The sequence below is a fragment of the Phyllopteryx taeniolatus genome, chromosome 8 (assembly GCF_024500385.1).
Source record: "Phyllopteryx taeniolatus isolate TA_2022b chromosome 8, UOR_Ptae_1.2, whole genome shotgun sequence".
Taxonomy (NCBI): Eukaryota; Metazoa; Chordata; class Actinopteri; order Syngnathiformes; family Syngnathidae; genus Phyllopteryx; species Phyllopteryx taeniolatus.
Window position 1 is genome coordinate 28860629 of NC_084509.1, and position 15949 is coordinate 28876577.

The 15949-nt window shown below is 41.4% G+C and overlaps 1 protein-coding gene across 9 annotated transcripts in view; it reads right to left on the minus strand.

Moving 5' to 3' along the window:
* nbeab (neurobeachin b) overlaps nt 1–15949 on the minus strand; it is a 202183-nt gene that overhangs the window by 169276 nt on the left and 16958 nt on the right. For 8 of the 9 annotated variants that reach the window (XR_009789828.1, XM_061782795.1, XM_061782798.1 and 5 more), the window contains exons 2-7: nt 9439–9670; nt 8126–8226; nt 7952–8047; nt 5957–6078; nt 2877–3003; nt 683–802 (exon numbers count right to left, since the gene is read on the minus strand). Coding sequence is in view for 8 of the 9 variants with exons in the window: in XM_061782795.1 (XP_061638779.1) it covers nt 683–802; nt 2877–3003; nt 5957–6078; nt 7952–8047; nt 8126–8226; nt 9439–9670 (798 nt within the window). In the remaining variant the exon portion in view is untranslated. Of the gene's footprint in view, nt 1–682; nt 803–2876; nt 3004–5956; nt 6079–6763; nt 7189–7951; nt 8048–8125; nt 8227–9438; nt 9671–15949 lie in introns of those variants that run through there. The other variant, XM_061782800.1, reaches the window with a different exon arrangement.

Consider the following 15949-nt stretch of genomic DNA (forward strand, 5'->3'; position numbering starts at 1 on the left):
CTGAAGTAGGAAGGAGTAATTGGTTTATGAGGGTCGTTTTATTGGCGTGTTGGTCGCAACGTGTAGATATTGTACGCACTTTTTTATAAGATATGACACAATAATTGACTGAAATTCTTTTGCTGACCGCCCAGTTTGAGAACTTCCTGACACACTGGCATAGTGTCGCCTCTGTTTCGGCTCCACTAGCTGCTAACTTGTTACGTCTGTGATGCAGGTGTCATAAATATACATTTCCAAGCGTGATAAAATAACAAATAAAGAAAAAATAAAATCCTCCAACTCTTCCTTTCCACATTAGCGATGGCTGTAGTTAATGTGATGGAGTAGCATGCCGGTCGTTTAAGCAGTCTGCTGAGTGCGAGATTGCAAATGTGAAGCTGTTTATCCCTCATTGCAACATGCAAATGGGCCGGAGAGTGGAAATCTCGCTCAAGATACCCACCCACCCGACCACCCACCCACTCCCCCTGCATTTGCGATCATCACTCGTTTACTTCGCTGTAACGCATCTGGTTAGCATATGAATATTCATGCTCGGGACCCGAACGGAAGACAAATTTCTTCAGATAAATCTGAGCTAATTCAACAAATGGGCACTGCTGAAGATGTAGGCGTGTTGACATGCATATATATATATATATAACTATATACTTTTATGAAAGAAGCACAGTGCACTTGCATCATTTGTGTTGACGTGCCAGGCCATGTCTCCGTAAGAAACCAGTTGGCCGTTGACGTAGCAACGGATCTCGCTGTTCCTCCAGCGGCTGTAGACGTGGACAATGCTGATCATGTACCACTGAGGAAGGAAAAAGAGCACAGTCACAGAGTGACTCACATTATGTTTGTAGGGAAAAGAATGCTTTACTTCTGTAATGATGACGCCAAAACATATACACGATGAAAAGGGGAAAAAAAAAAAAAAAACAGTCACAAGGATTGCCCCAGGAAGTTTTGAGATCCGGCGATACATTTTACAAACCCCAATTCTAACGTTGCGTAAAACATTCATAAAAACAGAATATTATGATTTGTAAATCCTTTTCAACTTATATTCAATTGAATACACAACAAAGACAAGATATTTAATGTTCAAACTGATTAACCTTATTATTATATCTTTTTTTTCTGTTTGGAACGTCCCACAGGTGAACAGGTTAATTGGAAACAGGTGAGCATCATGATTGGCTATTAATGGAGCACCCCCGAAAGGCTCAGTTGTTCACAAGTAAGGATGGGGCAAAGCTCGCCACTTTGTGGGCAACTGCATGAGCAAATAGTCCGGCAGGTTAAGAACATTTCTCAATGTACAATTACAACATTCGAATTTAGCGATTTCATCATCTACTGGCCATAATGTCATCAAAAAATCGAGAAAAATCTCTGCACAAAAGCGGCAAGCCCGAAAACCAACATTGAATGACGTGACCTTCGATCCCTCAGGTGGCATTGCATTAAAAACTGGCATCATTGTGTAAAGGATATTTCCTTCACTTGGGCTCAGGAAAACCTCAGAAAACCATTGTCAGTTAACACAGTTTGTCGCTACATCTACAAATGGAAATTAAAACTCTACCATGCAAAGCGAGACACACGGAAATGCTGAAGGTTTCTCTGGACCCAAACTCATCTGAGATGGAATGACGCAAAGTGGAAAAGTGTGCTGTGGTCTGACAAGTCCACATTTCAAATTGTTGTTGGAAATCATGGACGTTGTGTCTTCCGGGCTAAAGAGGAAAATGACCACCCGGATTGTTACAGCCCAAAGCTCAAAAGCTAGCCTCTGTTATGGTATGGAGGTGTGTTAGTGCCCATGGCATGGGTAACTTTAATGTAGAAAGGTACATACAGGTTTTGGAGCAACATATGCTGCCATCCAAACAGCGACTTTTTCAGGGATGTCCCTGCTTGTTTCAGCAAGACAACGCCAAGCCACATTCTGCAAATGCGTTAAACAGTGTGGTTTCGTGGTAAAAGAGTGCGCGTAGACTGAAATGACCTGTCGCCCATTGAAAATGTGTGAAGGCGCATTATGAAGCACAAAATATGATAACGGAGACACCGGATTATTGAGCAACTGAAGTTTAACATCAAGCAAGAATGGGAAAGAATTCCACCTTCAAAGTTTCAACTTATTAGTGTCCTCAGTTGACATACGCTTATTGAGTTTTCTTTAAAGGAAAGGGCGCTGTAACACAGTGGTAAACATCTTTTGGAACGTGTTGTGAGAATCAACTTCAAAATGAGGGAATATTTGCAGAAAAACAAATGTTTGACTTTGAAAATTAAATCCATTGTCTTTGTAGTGTATTCAACTGAAGATACGTTGAAAAGGATTTGCAAATCATAGGATTCTGTTTTTCATTTACGTTTTCTACAACGTCCCAACTTCATTAGTATCGGGGTTTGTAAATATCATATTGCCGAAGGAAAGGCAAAAAAAAAAGAAGCCAAAAACAGCCGATTTGCAGTCTGGCTTCATTTCGAGCAGCGATTGCAGTTAAGAAGAAATCATGTAAATTAGCTGCACATATCAAATTCACTTCTGAAAAAGTAGCCACCTGTGTGGTTTTTTCTTTGCTGTCTAAGAATAACAGGTGCCATTTGTGTCAAAGCAAGTAAACAAGTATAGATAACACATCAAATAACACTTCAAAAATGGTGTGTTATCATCTCTACACATACAGTATAATATATTATGAACACAATTCTTCTTCATATTCTTCCAGAACTGCTATTTTACTCGTTGTAAATTGATCAAATGTGAGCTGATATGGTGTGAGAACTCTTGTTGTTGTATTATTTATTGATTTGAGAAAAAGAAAAAAGGAGCAGCAGAGAGGCGTCATTAAAATGGCAAAAGTTGCACTCACCTTCCTGGGCTGGAAATCGTATTTTACGCAGTGCTGGAAACCTTTCCCTTTGGATTTCAGAGACGTGACGATCAGGCAGTTGCCGACAAAATGCGCCGAGTAGCCGATGCCTTTGCTGGTGCGGAAGCTACATGCAGAAATGGACAATAATATGTTTATTAAGTGCAGTTTCCAATTGAAATTGAATGTCATTTCAGTAGCTCGAAACCATTTCGTAATATTTGTTCCGGGTGGCAGAAAGTGAGTGACGACCACCAACTTGAACTGAAAACAATGACAAAAACTTGGAAAAATCATGTTGGAAAAGCAAAGTACAGAGTAAATCCAAATGAACTGAATTAAATTTACTACTACAGTACATTTAAATATAGGTAGCCTTCACACAAATGACTCAATGTACTGTACTCCACTGAGCATAATTTCTACTGAGGCGTTTTTGATTTACTTTCAACTGTGACTATTATGAATGATCCAAACAATAAATCAGACAGGAAAAAAAGACAAATGTGTGCTGGTTTTCCGCACATCTACGTTTTGTGACTGTAATCTATCTTCTGTGAAGCAATTCATATATTTTAAACAAGGCTGTAAATCTCAGCAGCTCTGAGAATCATTGTATTTTCGTTTGAAAATGTTGAATAGCTGAACCGCAGGGTCTACGTAAGTCGGACTTTTTGGTATTGTGAAAACATTACAATAGAGCAAAATGAAGGGACTCTCCGCTCCTCCCATGCTCTTTGGATCTATGGCACCCATCTTCAGCGCAGCCCACGATAAACGCCTCCCACTGAGATCATCCTCAACGTCGTTAGGCTGTGGCTAACGTGGAGCGTCGCACCCATTGCGCTGCTAGCGCTCTGACCTCTTCTTGAGATTACGTATTAGTTATAAAAGCAGCAGCCCCCTCGGCACGCTTTGGAAAGATTTGCCATCTTGTCTCGGCCTCACAATTGCTTGGTTTTCACCCGTAGACAGCTCTGTGGTTGTCTGGTTGGTTAGACCGCTAACTATTAAACACAGGGTGTCCGAAAAGTACATTTATCACTTTATCACTCTCTGGAGCGTCTGCTAATTCAACTTTCGTTCCAGTGCAGCCCGCAGGATAGACTTTCCCCGGCTTTGCGCAAATGCCTGCTCTAGAAGTTCAGTGTTTTAATAAGTGGTGTTCCACTGCAGGGTTTGCCAAGATGAGCTTCTGTTTCAAAAAACATGGATAGCATAAATTATTCCACGCCTTGGAGAAGTGCGACAGCCATAAAGCTTTTCAAACTGGCGTTGAACTCCAGTCAAGGACAGGCGGGAATTTTGCAACGCTGCCCCAACGTCTTTTGGCAAGCCGTGGGCAATGATATGCTTACAAATACTGCAACACCTTATGCCTGGATCAGACTACAAGTCAAATTTGTGTTTTTCCCGATTGCACTATGTCAGACTACTGGGATAACATCTTGTCGTATCTCGGTCAGACAGTGGCAATGCTACACGACATGTATCGCGATACCGCCGCATCCCGTCTTTTATGATCACTGGGCTTTAACTTGACTAATCGAACACTGTCGGAGATAGAGAACCAGATAACGTGTCACCGGTCAACGTGACCGGATACACTGGTTACTACGGTGACAACGACAACACCCCGCGCCAATGTATTCCGCGCGTGGGGGGGAACAAAATGAGGAAAAAAGTGCGGTGGTCGTCACCGTTCCTTGAGAGAGGACGTTCATTCAAGGATCGCTTGAGGTATGTTCGCGTACTTTTAATATGATTCGGCTGGCAAGCAGGCGAAAAAAACTTTACGTAACCTAGCAAGCTAGGGCTAGCACTAACGGTTGTACGTAAACATGCCGGCGTTCTGTTGTATCATGCTCTAAAGCTTCGGTAAACATTGGTTTGTGCATATGAATAAATGTTGACAACGGCGACCCAGGATGTTGACAAGAGCAAACACGGGTCCGACGCGCCGGTCACAATACGCAGTCCTACTCGTCGTTGTCGTTGGTATCGTTGACGGAAGATATCCAAAAAAAAAAAAAATCAAACATGCTAGACTTTTCATTTTGACATCGTAGGACTATCGAAGGGCCAAATCATCGGTTTTGGATCATGTCACACGAGAAGAAGCTTTGTCGTTCCTGACAAAATATGTCGGGCCCGAAGTGGCAAATCGGGTGCGATAGTTTATCGGGCCAATATCGGGGCTAAAATCCTGTAGTCTGATCAAGGCATAAGATGTCAAACGCTGGGGGCCTCACGTCTGTTTGAATGAAACCTGAACCGAAATAGTACATCCTTTATGAATTTAATTGGCACGGTCAAGACTCAACCTGAAACTGAGCATCAACGATTGCTATTTATGCCACCGTTCCAAAACCTTTGAAGGAGAACATACATGTATGATAGTCATACTACAATTCTGAAACAGGTGTTGTTTACGTTGCGGCTGACGCATAGCCTCACGGCGTTCTCGCGCTCTGAACTCTGAAAAGCGAGAACCCCCGATCCCGCTTCTGAAGTCAACACGCTTTCCCTCTTGTTGACACGGCCTGCCACTGAGCTGTGAAGATTAGCTTGACATATATCACACTCTGCTGCCACCTGAATACATAAAAGCTTATTCCTTCTTTTTATGGCAGCGAAGCCCGCAACGCGGCCCTCTCAGATGAAAATCTTTTCAACGAAACATCGGCTGAGGGTTAAAAGCAACCAGAGGAGGCACACCGTTAATGACTATTGAAGACCAATATTCTACGACACGATGAACCTTTCCAAGTCCTTTAATATTCCACGAACATCGGTGTGGGCTTTATACTGCGAGAGAAAGACCATTTCGACCTTGACAAAACACAGCGTGTACTCCTAATCTACTCAGACGTGAGGTCAGGGAGGGGTTTCAAACAGGAAGTCTGCGACTGAGCTGCTATATTTGCAGGTCTCCTGAGACCAGCAGGGACCAGCTCCAATGCGACGCTAAAGTAATTAGTATGATTAGCGGAGGGGTGGGGGTGGGGGGCAGCAAAGTGCAGATGGGAAGACACTGGACATGCAAATATGCTTTTTTTTTTGTGTGTGTGTGAGCTTGCCAGTAGAGATAGGGCTTGTCCTTGTCCACGTTGATGTTGTTTAAGGGATCCATTCGGAACCAGGTGTTGAAGGTGAAGCCGTTCTGGTAAGGCCACTTGGCGATGGGAGGTAAAGCGATGGCCTGCGGGGACAAAAGACGTCGTCACGGTGATGTCGCGGAGCGAGCGCTCGGAAGTCTTCTTGTGATTATACAGTGGATATCAAAAGTCTACACACCCCTGTTCAAACGCCAGGTTTTTTGTGACATAATAACTGAGAACAAGACAAAAGCAGTTCCAAATTTTGACCACAAATTCATTTGACCTATAACCGTACAACCAAATACATTTAAAAATATAGATATTTTCTAGAGGGGAAGTAAAAATAAACGACCAAAAGAATGTTGTTGCACAAGTGTGGGAATGTGTTCAGAATTAACCAATCACATTCAAACACAAAGCCGCCACCATTTAAAATGCCAATCATAAACCCCAAGCTTAACAAAAAAAACCATTGATGCCCCCTCCCTTTGCACACCACGAGGCAGCTCTCCGGTTTTATACGAAATAATTAAAGGAATCAGCTTCGCAGTTCTAATACTGAAGTTTATTTACGAGCAGGGCAAACCAAGCAAAGATGTTTATGTTGTGGCTGACGCATCTGAATCGAATCAAATGATCATTTCTTTTTATATTGCATATACGCTTATGCTTCATACATTAAAAAAAAACACAGAGATTAAAAAACAGGCAATTAAAATAGCAAGAGATATACAACAACCCAGCCATCCCATCCCATCCCCACGTTTAAACGCAAAACACACTCACACGAACACACACACCCGCTACGTATAGCATAGCATAGCATAGCATAGCATAGCCTTGCACATCAAAGCTCCCGCTCACACGTCAACGTTTTCTTCTTGTGGGGAACCAAAAGACATCATGCAAGGGATGCTACGTGGTTATTCTGGACACGGAGTGTCATTTGTGCTAAGTAGATGCGCACACATGTCCTTAGAGCAAGCAACGAGACATATTTGTACATGTTTTACAGCTATGCAAATGCGCAAACTGTTGGCTTGGCGCACATAAACATTCCTCTTCCGCACTCTGGATCATTTTCTGACGGAAATAAACACCTTACTCAGTACAATAAATCCAGCGGCTGCTAAATGTGTATTAAGTGTTCAGCCTTTTTGAAAATAAATCTAACCTCTACTGACATCCTTTTTGCATCGAGGTTTATTCATTATTAATATAACAAACAGCTTAAAACGCTGCATATCGGATACTCGGAATTTATTGGCTTTAAGAAAATGTTGTTTGGCAAATGCGATGAAGATGGGAACTGTGTGCTTTTTAGCACAAAAACGAAAGCACGGCATTTTATTTGGGGCGACTTGTGGGTCGTCAATGTTTTTGAGCTCATTTCCCAGAGAAACCTCATGTAAAAAAATAAAAAATAAAATAAATGTTTGTGCAGCTTCACAACTACTTTTTTACACTTGAATGATATTTGTTTGTTTTTAAATGCGACACCTGAGGCACAACTTATTACGCCCCTTATCTTTAATATGAATATTACAACATTAATAAGGTTTGGTGATGATGTACTACTTCTTCTTTTGTTGACATAAACGACAGATTTTTTTTGTCTCCGTTCCATGACGGCAACGTTTTCCTTGATTATTTCATGTGTATTTTTCTGTGTGTGTTTCAAAGAATGTTCCCTGCCTGTGGTGTCGGAGGAATGTACTGTAAAATGGGAACTTTGATGAACTAGGGAACACTGTTTTGAGGGGTAGAGGCTTTGTTTTGGATTTGTGGTACGCTTCGGCAGGTGAGAAGATGGATGACTTGTTTAACTTGTGAGTCAACCAAAAAAACTGTTTTTGGTTTTTTTTTTTTAAATAAATAAAAAAGGCTGGATTAATGGATGAATTAGTTTCCATATACTTATTCATGTCTTGTTGTGTTTTGTCCGACGGGATTTAAAGAAGCGCTCCGACCTACAGCAGCACTGCGACCGGGGAAGTTGAAAAAGGAGTCCGGTCCGTGTCTCTGGGGCATCTGCTTGAGCACCGCCAGCATTTTCACCGCATGTCTGGGCTGCAAAAGAAGATATTCCCAGATTCTCGTCGTCCGCCAACACGCCATCTGTTTGTGTGTGTGTGTGTGGTCACTCACCCAGAGGCCGCCTTCCCCTTGTAGCATGCTGAAAAGCAGCTTCACCTCCTGTACCGTGATGCTGTAGCTGGCCAGCACGCCCAGCATTTCCACCAGCAAGTCTTGAAAGACATCACCCGAGGTTCACAAGCATTCAAACCAGACAAAGTACCAGCATGCACAAAAGTCTTTCTAGGCTTCGATGTCAAAAGATGAATACGAGACAAGATGTCGACACTTTTATTTCCGTGCTTTTCAGATCTCGCTGTTGAAATCAATCTCTGAAGTCGTCTTCTGACACGAAAGATTTCCTTGATGGACCATGAAAAAACAACCAGTTCATATATTTGTGGGGAATTGTTTCAAATATATATATATTCACCCCCCCCCCCCTAATATTTGTCTATTTTAATTTAATAGTTGTGTTCTATTACATTTGTGTATTTTCCAACGACACTACTTTACTGTTTCTGTATTTTTTCTATAAATTGTATAGTAATTTTTAATATGATAGATAGATAGATAGATAGATAGATAGATAGATAGATAGATAGATAGATAGATAGATAGATAGATAGAGTTTTGTAATTGTGTCTATTTTTTTTTCTCACATTGTTCCATTTTATTCTAGTAGTTGTATATTTTTCCAACGATATATTTTTCATCTAAAATTTCAGTTTTTATCAAATGTGTTGTATTTTTCTCATGTTTGGTTATGTTTTCCAAATATTTGTGTGTTTTTCAACTCATCCTTTTTCGTCAAACATCTGTGCATTTTGAACTATTTTTTGTATTTTCATCTAATATTTGGTTATTTTCCGACTAATATATTTATTTTGTTAAAAATGACGGCATTTGACAACATTTTCCTTCACTGAGGATGGAAAAGCAATCAGTTTTATTATTACTTCTAAAATGTATTATTGTTGCCAACATTTCTATTTTTATCTAAAAATGGTGTATTTGTATATAAATCAATCTCATATGCATATGTGTATATATATTTTTCGTGTCACTTTTTAAATGATTGTCTAATATTTCTTTATTGTTTACATAGCATGGTAAAAAACCTGAACGGAAAATTTCATTTCAAACGGTGCCCAGAAATAGGGTAAAAGTTGTAAAGAAGTCTTCTATATTATTATTTTATATATTTGTGTATTTTTCTCATATTAGTCATTTTTTTCCTCATACTTGTGTTCTTCATATATGTTCTCTAACTCGAACTTTGCGTTTGGGGTTTTATTTCTCAATTATATTTGCATTCCCCCTGTCATAAGTGTGTATTTTCGGTCTCAAAATGAGCAACGGTTAAGGAAATTCACAGTTCGCACCTGCAATCATGTCGTCGACGGAGCTCATCCGGAGCAGCAGCTGCCGGATGAGTTCCACCTCGGCGCTCATGTGCAAGTTGCGCACGCTCTTGCGTAGCATGGCGGTGAGCATGCTCCAGATCTCCGCCTGGCAGGTGACGTCGCAGCGCTCCAGCAGAGCCGGCAGGCAGCCGATGCCGTCGGCGTCTTGAATGATGAAGTTGGTCTCCAAGTCGAACTCGCCGGCCACCAACTGCAGAGCGAGATGAGAAGCGCGCCTCAGACGTGAGCGCGCTACCGACCGCCCGTGGACCGTGTCGAGATGTTTGTAAACGGTAGGCGTCGGGGTACTTTTGGGTGGTAGAAAAGTGAGCGGCCTGAACCTGACCTGAGCTGAAACGATGCGCCGTCAAAATTACCCCCACAAATTGACAGTGGCTATTTTTCCATTTCTTAAAAAACAAAAACAATAATACAAATTCATCCAGCAGAAGGAGGATACAAATCGAGTGCAAGTTGTAAGTAGTTGTATATATATATATATATATATATATATATATATATATATATATATATCAGTTACAGTGCCCCCTTTGCATTCAACTTGATCCAAAACTAATGCAGACATGAAACAAAAAATAATAATAAAATTCGATCTGGTTTTGCAAGATACCTTCCGTACATTTATAGAAATCCACTTTTTTAGAAGCTGCCACCAGAGTTGGAGGAGCAAATCATAGAGAGGTCAGCATCAGAGCTGCCTCGCCAGCGAGGAGCCAATCAGGGCTGAGAACGAAGCACTTTAAGCGGCCTCGCCAGCGGCAGAACCTTAGTCAAAAGCCCTGGTTCTTCTTTTCTTTTTTTTTTTTTTGTTTTTTTCTCAAGAGGAATCGTAAGTGACATCTATCAGACAAACAAACAAATGATTCCTCGGAATTGAACAACTGGAAACAGCTCTCAAAAAGAAAACATCTTTTCGATCCCCATCACGAATCCTCAGGTTTGTGGAAGGCATTTCCTCGCGTTACTGTATGTATACAAGGTTTGGTCTGGTTGTCTTTGCATAATTTAGCAAAGCATAATAGCTAGCCTGCCAGCTAACGCCAGGACTACAGCAAACTATCCAGTTCTCCGTCAAAAGAGTAACTCTGTACCATTAATCCGAGCAACAGAAGAGTCTGTCAATTAGCCGGTCCCACGCTAACAACATATGTTTGAATTTCTTTTTGAATCAACGGAAATTACGGCCGGCGTTTCGGCAAAAGAGAAGAAGTCTAAATTCATCATTCCTACAAAACAGCACAGGCGATGTCAGCTTTACAGATGCCACGTATGCTCGACAGCCGCTGTTGTTGTGAAGACTTCGAGCGTGTCACACGGTGACAGACACTTTTTGAAAAACATGTCATCTTTTCGAGGTGAGCCATTAAATAATTCCCATTAATTGAGGCGCGGCGTCCCGGGCGTACGGTATTCCGTCTCCCTTCAGTGAGCGGAGTCGTCATCGCTTTCCCCTCTAAAAGCTTTGATCAGAACTTAACTGTCCGTGAAAATAAAACAGCCTCTTCTTTAATGAAAAGTGCCGCCGCCGACCCCCCTTTTTAGTCACAAATAATCCGTAAGAAAGTCGAAAACAACAAATCAATAATGCAGTTCATCAAGTTCAACAAGCATGAAATTAGCCAGCCACAGACGCGTATGCTGTGTGTGTGTGTGTGTGCGCGTGAGATAGATATGGAGCGCTGCGACAACAACATATTGGCGGGTATCAAAGTGTGGAGGTGGAAAATGGGCCTGAGCGCATCCCGGAGATTGACAGCTAATGGCAGAGGTGCGATGGAAAGCCATCAGCGGAGTTCAAGGAGACGAGGAGCTAGCTGAGCATTACACAGCGACGCTGCGTTACAACTCGGCATGAAATGAAATGCCTTGACCGATAAACCGTGATGACGGTCGCTATTTCCGTTTCAAATCACAATTATTGCTTTTGAGCATCCTGGAGAGGAGCAGTTGACTTTAGAAGAGAAAAAGATGAAGATGCAAACCATGGAAGGAGACAACGAAGAACATGGAGACGGCAAAGAAGAAGACGTCGTAGTGTATGCGCAGATTTTGCTGCTACCAAACATGGGTACATTGTACTTTTCAACTTTTTCTCTATTTTTCGGAACCAATTGTCTTTGTTTTGATTTGATCTTACATTTGTTTTATTTTTTCCAGAATTATTGAGAAGTGATATGTTATTTTTTTGCCCGGCTAATATTTTCTTAATTCTTTTATAATGGTTTGATATTTATGTCTATATATGTTTAGGTTTTTGTCTAATAAGTAGTATTAGTTAAATATTTGTGTATTTTCTTCTAATACTTGTAAATGTATTGGTCTAATTCTTTTTTTTTTGGGGTGGGGGTGAGTGTTAGATATTTGTGTATTTGTTGGTTGTCAATATTTATTTTTCACTAACATTTGTATATTTTCTGTCTAATATTTTTTGTCTGTTTTCAACTGTGTCTATTTCTTTCTATTGTGTATTATTTGGTATAATACTTCTGTATATTCATATTTTTTTTCCTATTTAGTAGTGTTCTGTATTTTTCATCTAATCTTTTTCTATTCCTATGCTGTATTTCTAAAACGTCTGTCATCACAGTGATTACAGCAAATGAAGCTGGGCAGCACAAAACAAAAACAAAAAAAGGATTTTCACGAATTGAAAAGCAAGAAGAAAGTTTTTCTTGCGCTTTAAACTGAGAAATGTAAGCCTTTCTACTCAAAATCTTCAGTTACTTTCGTATCCTATGTTATTTCCGACATGACTTCCGGAAGAAAGCTTACGACGCCGCTTGATGCCGAGGCCGCGTTTTTGTTTGGCAAGCTAATGAGGTGGCGCTAATGTCTGAGCTTGTATTCGAGGAAACAATTGGCGGAGATACGACAGAGGAGGCTGAGACAAATCCGTCCTCGAGCAGAATCGCCGAAATAACAAGCGGGGCTGAGTTCTGCGTACAAAAGAAAGGGGGAAAAAAAAAGAAAAAGACAAGAAAATAGCGGCCACTTCCATTTCCACTCCAGCTCGCGTATTCGCATATGCAGACAGGCGGCCAGAATAAATTGCGGGCTCTCATCTTTTGGTGTCTGGGAAGCCACGCTCGCATCGGCCCGCCCAGTCGATGCGGCGAGTGTTGGCACCCGCACGCCGCGATCGGGCCCGATCGACTTCCGACATACGACGCGGCGGCGCCTTGACGAAAGAGCTTCGTTTGTTCAGTGAGCAAATCATCACACAAAAACCAAAACAGAAAACCGATGCAGGCGTATCAATCGTATTCACCCTGAGACCCGCTGTAAAAAAAAAAAAAACAAAAAAAACAGAAATTCATTTCAACGTGGAGATTGTCGTCCAATGAGCCTTCTTTGTCACACACATAAGACACTCTTTATGTGTATTGTTTTTCAATACTTGGTATCATTTTTCTAATGTTTATTATTATCCGGATTTAATATGAGCATATTTGTCGGTGACATGCTTTGATCGCTACTCGTTGATCAGCACGTCCGCAATCCAAATATTATACAAATAATGCGAGTCATGTGCAAATTTCTTCCTCACGTGAGAATGGATTGTTATTTGATTCTTGAAATAACATTTTACATTTAACACACGTGTAATTATTTCATTTCATTAAATAATCGGTGAATCATTATGATTACAGTAGTTATGATTAAATGAGAACAAATTATATGATTATTAAGGCAAACTATTTTGGCCGATTTTCCAACGTGTCATTCCATGAATGGTCATGACACCATCAAGTCCCCATCGGAAGTCCCAGCATTCGCCGCCGCCGCCGCAGCGTTTTTGCAGCGTCCATCGGCAACTTGAACGAGGTGCAGACGTTCTGTTTCGGATGCCGCAGATCTTTCAGGCACAAAGAGACGTCCAGAAAGTCTTCGCAGACATAGGCGAGCCCGGCCGCATTTCTGCACTCCCGGGAGAGACGTGCGGCGAATAGAGGAAACCCTGCGGCTAATTTATCGGATTTCAATTAGGCATCTCGGGCCCGGATTACCGAGGTGCTCAGAAGCTCGATGGAGCTGTACGTTTAATGATTTCCAACAGAGCGCAGACAGCGGGGAGGGGATTTTTCGACTGGGCAGGGGAACTAATGGGACTTTAATTGGGCTCTAACTGGTATCGCTTGGGCTGACGCTGGCGGACTGCGGTTCCTCAAGAGTGGCGGCTTGACAGCCTCAATAGTCCGAATGACAGAACATGGAGGCTCCGATTTACACTGCATGGTTCCAGTGACACGATTAGGACTTTGGGGGAGGGGCACAATTGGAAAATGTATCATGTGAGCGTTAATAGCAATGTAGGAGTAAACAATAAACGGTAATAACCCTGAAATTTCGGACCCTCCAAGCACGTTGGGTTACACGATATCGGGGGGGGGGGGGGGGAAACTACATTGCGATTGTTTTTTTAACCATGCGATGTATATTGCAATGTGAAAGAAAATACAGGAACATGTACTTGTGACGTAAAACCAGCACACATTTCACTTTTGCCCTCTCTATATTGTTTGGACACTTAGTTTAAAATAGCGTCACTAGAAAAGAAGTATACCGAGTCATTTGTGTGGCAATGTACATGTATAAATGCATCGATTTCAATTTAAAACCATTTCTTTTTATGCCCTGTTATACTGTGTAGTCATCAGCACATTCCTAACACTATTCATTACTTTTGTAATCAATGTTATGTTACACATTTTAACATAATATGCAGTACAATTTCTGTATTTGAGTTGTGTACACCTAAGTTTGTCCCTTCACAAATGCCGTAGCCCCTCCCCCCCCCTCCCCAAATGTAATCTGTTGCTACATGCATTCGTCACCAGGAAATTGGTGATATTGTTTCCCGTGTCCTCATTAATAGTTGTCATACAAGAAGATAATTATACAACACTCTGGGCTCCTCCGTGTATATAGTTTGAAGGGTTATAATTTACCGTAACATCATGCTAGTCTTACTAGCATGTCCAACCAGATGCCTCTGCCAGTCAACTTTTCATATAACAGTGGAATCACAGCACACCAACATTGCAGGACTCTGCTGTCTGCTGTTGGGCTGCCTAGTTGAGAACAGAAATGGAAATCACGTAATTGACAGGATCCAGACTATTTGCCAGAAGTCAGAAATCAAAATGCAAATCAATTCTTAACTTTGGTGTATCGTTAGAGTCCTACTATATATACCCTGTCAAAGCCAGCTTCACGTAAGCAAAATACACTGAGCGGTGACGTGTACACACACACACACACTCACGTCTGCTCGAATAACATTAATAATCCATTAAAAAAAAAAAAAAAAAGTCCTGCTGTGAATCTAACCTACAGCACAAGCCCTGACATTTAATACGGTGTAGCTATGCTACATTGCAGTTGTACAGAACATTAAATACGATCTAAATATGCTCCATTAGAGGCGTGGCCATCAGTAAATAAGAACAATTAATTGTATTATTCCTTCCTTTGAAAAATATTACTCTGCAACTCAGTTACACTGGCATCCGTTAGGCTCCTTCCACTTCAAACCACTTCCCATTTGGCCACGGCCGAAGGATATCGGTCGCCATGGCGACGGCTCGCGACGCTCGGAATGGAGATGCTTCCCGAGCGAGGTCGTGGTTGGGGAGGGGGAACCAAATTGAGCGAAAATAAATGGGATTGATGCCTTGTTTGGAGGAAACAGCAGGACCAGGTCAAGTATGAGAGAGAAGGAGTCCATGAACGCGTCCCCTCCGAACATTGAAAATTCACAATACGAGACTCGTAACAGTTTCAAATGGTCGCCTGACAAAACTGAGGAAGGGAGGACATCCAACCAAAATTTCCAAAATTGCTTAATGAACATTGCAAAACATATAACATGCTCCCGTAGTCTTTCAAAGGCAAGTTTGGGGGGGGGGGGGGGGGGGGGGAAAGAAAGTGAGCCCCGATACGACCATCCCCAATTAAGTACAGTGGAACCTTATTATTCAAATTAAAAATCCTTCGAAAAACAAAAAACAAAAAGATGTTGTTAAGTTTTTCATCAAGAAAAATGTCCGAATATTGAAAAGAAATAACCTGGTTTCATAAAGTGCCACGATTGTACATAATGTCGGGGGTCGGCGATTACATCAGATTTTCTGTTAAATTGAAGCACTTTTTGGTTTGCCTAAAAACACCAGTAACAGTATAAAATGATTAGGAATGTATTGTTAAAAACCATTTAAAAAAGCCTTAAAATGTTTGAAAAGTTTTCAACTTACCTTGCTGGTGCATGAAAGGGGTGATTTCGATTTCCAAATGGACACTATTTTCTGTCCGTTAAATCCAAAGCCCGTTAAATAGGGGTCTGTTAAATTGAAGTTCCACCGTATCTGTTTGTTGGATGTCTCCCTTTAAGGGGTGTGGCCTAGTGGAGTTGGAGCTGTAGGTGGGTTGATCTCAAATTTTGGCTCAAAACAGAGCACAATAAAGTCAA